Source organism: Orycteropus afer, unplaced genomic scaffold, assembly GCF_000298275.1.
Source record: "Orycteropus afer afer isolate SDZICR_OR568_19922 unplaced genomic scaffold, OryAfe1.0 scaffold00425, whole genome shotgun sequence".
In the NCBI taxonomy this organism is placed as follows: domain Eukaryota; kingdom Metazoa; phylum Chordata; class Mammalia; order Tubulidentata; family Orycteropodidae; genus Orycteropus; species Orycteropus afer.
In genome coordinates this window covers 2,107,638-2,114,906 of record NW_006922012.1, presented here as the reverse complement: position 1 = coordinate 2,114,906, position 7,269 = coordinate 2,107,638, and the positions used below count along the sequence as shown (strand labels likewise).

The 7,269-nt window shown below is 39.7% G+C and overlaps 1 protein-coding gene across 1 annotated transcript in view; it reads right to left on the bottom strand.

The window, feature by feature from the left end:
• Positions 1 to 5,128: 5,128 nt before the first annotated feature.
• Positions 5,129 to 7,269, bottom strand: part of TMEM267 (transmembrane protein 267) — a 14,056-nt gene continuing 11,915 nt past the window's right edge. Inside the window, exon 2 of the mRNA XM_007954013.2 lies at positions 5,129 to 5,464. Within this exon, the coding sequence (XP_007952204.1) occupies positions 5,129 to 5,464 (336 nt within the window). The remainder of the gene's footprint in view (positions 5,465 to 7,269) is intronic.

Genomic DNA, 7,269 nt, shown 5'->3' with positions numbered 1-7,269 from the left:
TTACTGATGAAGATTGAAGACTACAGTCTGCAGTATGGATTTAAAAACGACCCATAGCGACCCCTCTTTGGGTTTCCAAGGAGGTATCTCTATGGAAGATTGACCAACCTTCCTTCTGAGGAGTGGATTGTGGGTTTGAACCGCCAGCCTTCTGGTTAGCAGTCAAATGCCTCAGGCACTATGCCACCAGAGTTCCCGCAGTATGGATTACACTTCAATATAAAGAAAAATCCTCATGAGACCAATAAGCAGCATCACGATAAATGGAAAAAAGATGAAGTTGTCAAAGATTTCATATTACTTGGTTCTACAATCAACACCAATGGCAGCAGCAGTCAGGACATCAGATGTTGTATAGCACTGGGAAAATCTGCTGCATGGTACCTCTTCCTAGTGCTGAAGAGCAAGGATGTTTCCTTGAAGACTAAGGTGCACTTGACGCAAGCCATGGTATTTTCAAGTGCCTCATATGCATGTGAGAGCTGGACAATGAAAAAGTAAGACCGCAGAAGAGTTGATGTTTTTGTGTTGTGGTGGTGTTGTGTTGGTGAAGAATGCTGAAACTACCATGGACTGCTATAAGAGCTAACAAATCTGTCCTGGAAGACGTACAGCTGGACTGCTCCTTGGAAGCAAGAATGGGCAGACTTCATCTCACCCATATTGATCATGTTGTCAGAAGGGACCATTCCCTGGAGAAAGATATCATGCTTGGTAAAGTGGAGGGACAACGAAAAAGGGGAAGGCTCTCAACAAGATGGATTGACACAGTGGCTGCAACGATGGGCTCAGGTATAGCAAAGATCATGGGGCTGTCACAGAACCGGGCAGTGTTTTGTTCTGCTGTACATGAGGTTGCTGAGTTGGAGATGAGTTGACGGCACCTAACAACAGCAAAGGAGCTCTGGTGGCATAGTGCCTAAGGCATTTGACTGTTAACCAGAAGGCTAGCGGTTCAAACGCACCAGCCATTCCTCAGAAGGAAGATTGGGCAATCTACTTCCGTAGTGATACAACCTCGGAAACCCAAGGAGGAGTTGCTATGAGTCAGATCTGACTCCACAGCAGTGAATTTGGGTGTGTGTGTGTGTTTTTAACAACAAAGTAGAGGATCAGAGAAAAAGGGAAAGACTCTCAGTAAGATGGACTGACACAGTAGCTGCAACAATGGGCTCTAGCACAGTTAGGATTGTAGGACGGTGCAGGACAAGGCAGTGTTTCATTCTGTTGTATGTAGGGTCACTATGAGTTGGAACCAACTTGATGGCAGCTAACAAGAACAACAGAGACAGAAAGGGGAAATCACACCAACACCCAGAAGATATGGGGGTACAGCACACCTGAGGTCCCTACACTGATGAACCCCCAAGATCCAGAAGAGAGAAAGCTTTAACACTGGAGGCACAAGGGATGGTGAGAAGCAGCAGCAGAGAAATGGAGGCCGCAGGAAAAGAACTAGGTGGCTGGCAGGAGACAGCACTGTGGGCTTCCTAGCCCATGGAGCAAGAAAGCTGAGGGCCTCTGGGTGGAAGCCTTGCTGGCAGAGTAGGCAGTTGACAGAGCTAGCTAGGCTCACTGACTCAAGGAGCAAAAGAGCTGAGCATCTTTGCTGGAGGAATGGGCTGCCCTGTCTTTTACTGGCAGAGCTAAGTAACACTTTGTAACACTTGCCTGAGCAGAGCAGAGGCTGGGGGATCACAGAACCAGAGAAAGGCCCTGGCAGAGAAGCAGCTGCCCTGACCCAAGAAATGTATCCCGAGTTGTGTCTAATCCTAAATTGCAACATTACTTCTCTAATAAACCCCATAATTATGAGTGTTGTCTGTGAGCTGTGTGTGGCCACTGCAACAAATCATTGAACCAAGCAAAGTAGAGCATGCTAAGGGAAGGATGGTTGGTGCCAGAACTGGTAAAAATGTGAGAGGTTGGAGGCATGCGTAACCCCTGCCTCACAGGAATCGGCCCTGGGCTGTTGATCTTGATTCTTCTTCTCCCTTGTAAAGTTAGAAGTCAGATACCACCTCCACGCCATTTTCACCTTAACTATGTTTTAAAGTTACTTTCTACTCATAAAGATATATGGGCATATTTTATAAAAATGGAATCATACTGTTCTATTACTGTTTTTTATTTAAAACATTTCACATAGACATTTTTGGGTATCTTGATAGAATCCACCTCACTGATTTAAACCACTCCAGCCATTTGTATTCCATTGTCTGGGCACTAATTCATTGTTGCTAGGTGCCAAGTTGGTTCTGACTCATTGTGACATTATGTATGACAGAACAAAATGTTGCCTGGTCCTACATGTCCTCACAATTGTTGCTAATTGAGCCTATTGTTATAGTCACTGTGTCAAACCATTTCACTAAAGGTCTCCTTCTGATTTTGGTTACTGATTTTCTATTGAAACACTTTTAAATGGTTTCCAGTTTGGTGTTTTGTTTTGTTTTTCCATTATAAGCAACCATTGGAAATCCTTTTCCTTTGTGTACTTACTTATTTCCTTAGAATAAATTTCTAGAATTGGAATTTCGGGTTAAAGCAGCTTATTCTTATCAACTTAGAGCTTCCACATCCCAAACAATGGCCACACTACCCTTTCATGGACATTAATGTCTTTTACCAACCAGAAAGCCCCCGGATCTTTTGCGACCAGGGCCTTTATTGGGATCTCATGATTATTAGGCATGATTGACTGAATCATCCCCCCGTCTTCTGAGGAAAGCTGATAGCACATGGTGGGGTCTTTCTGGCCTGGCCACCCCCCACCCAAGGACAAAAAACTGTTTTTTGGGTAAAGTTAACCCCATACTTTTATAAAGTAATTTTCATGGGTTTCTGAAATCAGATGCTTTCTTTTAAAAAAAAATCTCTACCTTAATCAAACTTACCTTTTAGTTTTAAAGTGCTGTTGAGTCGGTTCTTACTCATAGTGAGCCCACGTACAACAGAATGAAACACTGCCCTCTCCTGCACAATCCTCCCAATGTTGCTATATTTGAGCCCATTATTACAGCCACTGTGTTATCCATTTAACTGAGGGTCTTCCTTTCTTCCTGAACCTCTACCAAGTATGATGTCCTTCTCCAGGGACTAGTCTCTCCTGATAACATATCCAAAGTACATGAGATAAAGTCTTGTCATCCTTGCTTCTAAGGTACATTCTGGCTGTACTTCTTCCAAGACAGAATTTACCATTAGCTCTGGTGGCGTAGTACCTAACCCATGTGACGACTGCTAACCAGAAGGTTGGTGGTTCGAACCCACCAGCCACTCTGCAGAAGGAAGAGTGGGCAATCTACTTCCGTAAAGATTTACCACCTCAGAAACCCAAAGGGGGTTGCTATGAGTTGGAATCGACTAGATGGCAGCGAGTTTGGTTTGGTATATATTTAGGTGCTTTGGTGGTGCAGTGGTTAAAGCATTCAGCTGCTAACCAAAAGGTCAATGGTTCGAACCACCAGGTGCTCCATGAAAGGAAGATGTGCAATCTGCTTCTGTAAAGATTTACAGCCTTGGAAACCCTATGGAGAAGTTCTATTCTGTCCTGTTGGGCTGCTATGAGTTGGAATTGACTTCATGGCAGGAATTTTGGTTTCGACTTTTTATATAATATTTACTATACCAATGAAAGTGACACAATAATTATTTTTGAAAGATGATAATAGATTGTAAGAGCTAATACACTGTTAGACTGCAATCAATTTGTAAATAACAAGGGAAAAAGTTACATTTCTAAGTAAAGAGTTTGCACTTCATAATGATTTATTGAACTCTTTAATATCATGTAAGAAAAATCTGCTTTGGACAAAACATTGCTTTATGAATCATCCATTATTTCTCAAAGAATAAGGCACATAATCACTACTGTAATAAAACACAAATCGGTAAGAAAATCTGAAGACAGAAGATGGCAATATGCCAAACAAAAAAGCAGGTTTACTTGCAACATTGATTTTAATACTAAGGTTACATGAAACTGTGCAAATGGAATGTTTACGTCAACTAAATCCTTCTTCTCTAAAAAAGGTTAATCATTTTAATAGAAAACCTGAAAGAAGAGAAGAAAAAGCAAATTTTGTAAAACTACTTTATTTTGAAAATATGCTTTGTCTCTCAATATCAGGCAATTAAGAATAAATTATTTAACTGGCACAATATTTTAGAATAATGTGTAAACAAATTAACGAAAACTAAAACAGCAGTAGTGGCACAATCAGGAATCTGTATTTGAAATGACATTACTGGCAAGTTCTGTTCTGTGTGAATTCAAATTCTGTGGTTATAATCCACAGAATCATAGGTTTCAATATTTCTCAACTTTATTTGTTAACATGTATTTTGTTGGCTTTAGATATATTTTTTAAAATAGGAAAACTCCCAACACATGAGATTCTTGGGCAATGATATTAAAAAGGAATACCTGAGTTAGATGTTACATAGCCAACATATCACAATTATTTCCTAAATCGATTTCTGAAACAATAACCCGGATGTACTGTTACTGTATTTTATAAATACTATACAGTTTCTCAAAGTGCTCTGAAGCAGATTCTCCCAGTAGCCATAAGTCACTAAAGTACTTTGCAAAATAAATTTCAGTCAGGATCAACATATATGAAATAAAGAAATGTTAGCATTGGCTATACAGCTTATTCATGATATTCATTTTGGTCATTTCATTGTTTCAATATCTTAGGAAAATGTAGACCCAAATATAATGCTAGCTGTCCATAAATTAGTCACCCTAAAATTTGAGCTATCTTTTCACCAGGAAACAGACTAATTTAAAGGTACACTTCCAGAAAACTTACCTGAATGCTAATCTAACAGAGCTACCTACTAGCAAAGCAACATAAACTGAAGAAACCATAATAATATAACATGACATAAATGAAACGCTAACATTGTACTGTGGTGTTACAGAAGGGAGAATCAGAATTACAACAGAGACTTTTTTTTTTCTTTGAAGTTGAAGGTGCCTCCTGAGCAAGAGGATTCAGGAATTATAATAATTAAACAATGTAGTGCCTAACAGTGTTCTAAAAAATTCACTTTAATGTTGGCAACTCAATTATCTTTGTCTGAATTATTTGGTTCTCCAGAAGGGCCAAATGATCTCTCAGACATCAATACGAATTCCATGTTTTGAAGACATCATTTGTCTGGTCCCTGTTACATACATAACAAGTGAACAGATGTGGGGTAAAGAGGATGTAATTATTACATAAAGCCAGAACGGTAAAGGAGACGTTTTTCCAAAGGGGCATATCCACAAGCCATGACGGATTCCATCTCGGATGTGGTGTGAGGTCCAGGATATAAATAACATCCAAGGCAGAAAGCACCATGAGTCTTTGAGCTTAAAAAGGTACATAGCAAACTTCAGGGTCAGAACCACAATGGGTATCACAGTAGAACAGTGAAGGAAAGGTCTTCGTGGAAGAGTCAAAGCAGCCTGAGGGGGAAAGGAGATGTTGGTATCATTGCCTTGTTGGCAAAACAAAATTTTATAGATGCTTCTTAATATTTTAAAACACCCTCCAGTAGCCTATCAGAAATACAGAGGAAACATTTTCTATGTGACCTCAGGATACATGAATCAAATCTGGTATGATAAGGAAAAGAAGATGAAGAATGACCAGGATTTCCTCTGCATTAAAAATGAAATCAAGACTCAGGAACACACTGATTTTTTTTTTTTTTTTTTGTCTAGAAAAGTCACAGCGTGAATAAATAATTTATATCCTAAACATAAGGTCTGTGTAATTTAGATTTTCAAAGAATGTCTGGGGCCTCTATGAGCACTGAGACAAGCCTCACAACCATAAAAAATATTTTTAATTATGGAAAGGCAACAAAAGGGAAATATTTTTGTTATAATCATTTTATATTGTTGTTGTTATGCGCTGTCGAGTTGGACCTGACTCATAGCGACCCCTCCTTGGATTTCCAAGGCGGTATCACTACGGAATTATTATATTAGTCTTAAATATTTTCAGGATTTATTTACAACATTTAGAAATATTATATTTTTAACTTAAGTATTCTAATGTCTAAGGTAGGGAGACCTCAAGTATTAGAAGCTGCCAGGACACGTTCCCCTGTAAATTACCTTACCCCTACTAATAGTGAAAACCTCAATGTTGTCGAGTTGATTCTGACTCAGAGTGACCCTCCTTGGGTTTCCAAGGCAGTAAATCTTTACAGAAGTAGATCGCCCATTCTTCCTTCCAGAGTGGCTGGTGGGTTTGAAGTGCCAACCATCTGGTTAGCAGTCAAATGCCTTAGGCACTACACCACCAGAGCTCCTCTATATTTTTTCTTTGTATTTTCCTTTACCAGAGCACTATATTGACAGAGAACTTCCAGAAATGCAAGCTGGATTCAGAAGAGAATGTGGACTGAGGAATATTACTGCTGATGTCAGATGAACCTTGGCTCAAAGCAAACAATACCAGAAAGATGTTTTACTGACTACACAAAAGCATTTGATGGTGTGCATCATAACAAATTATGGATAACATTGAGAAGAATGAAAATTCCAGAACACTTAACTGTGCTCATAAAGAACCTACACATAGACCAGGAGACTATCATTAGAACAGAACAAGGGAATACTACATGGTTTAAAATAAATGAGTGTGTCAGTGTTGTATCCTTATGCTGAGCTAATAATCTGAGAAACTGTACTACATGAAGAAGAGCTTCAGGATTGGAGGAAGACTCATTAACAACTTGGGATATGCAGACAACACAACTTTGCTTGCTGAAAGTGAGGATGACTTGAAGCACTTACTGGTGAAGACTAAAGACTACAATCTGCAGTATGGATTGTTGTTGTTGTTATGTGCCGTCAAGTCAGACCCAACTCATAGCGACCCCTCCTTGAGTTTCTGAGGCGGTATCACTATGGAAGTAGATTGTCCAACACCTCAATATAAAGAAAACAAAAATCCTCACAAATGGACCAATAAGCATCATCACGATAAATGGAGAAAAGATTGAAGTTGTCAAAGATTTCATCTTACTTGGTTCCACAATCAACACCAATGGAAGAAGCAGTCAAGAAATAAAATTATGTAGAGCCTGGTGAAACCACTGAGACTATGGCCCCTAGCTGCCCTTCAGGTCTGGAATTGAACCCACACCTGTGGTTTCCAGCCAAAGTACAGGCAAGTGAGTTAAACATTTACCTCAAGTAGACACACACCCTGGAGAGAACAATCATGGGAGAAGGAAGGGCTGCTTATGCACAGGGAG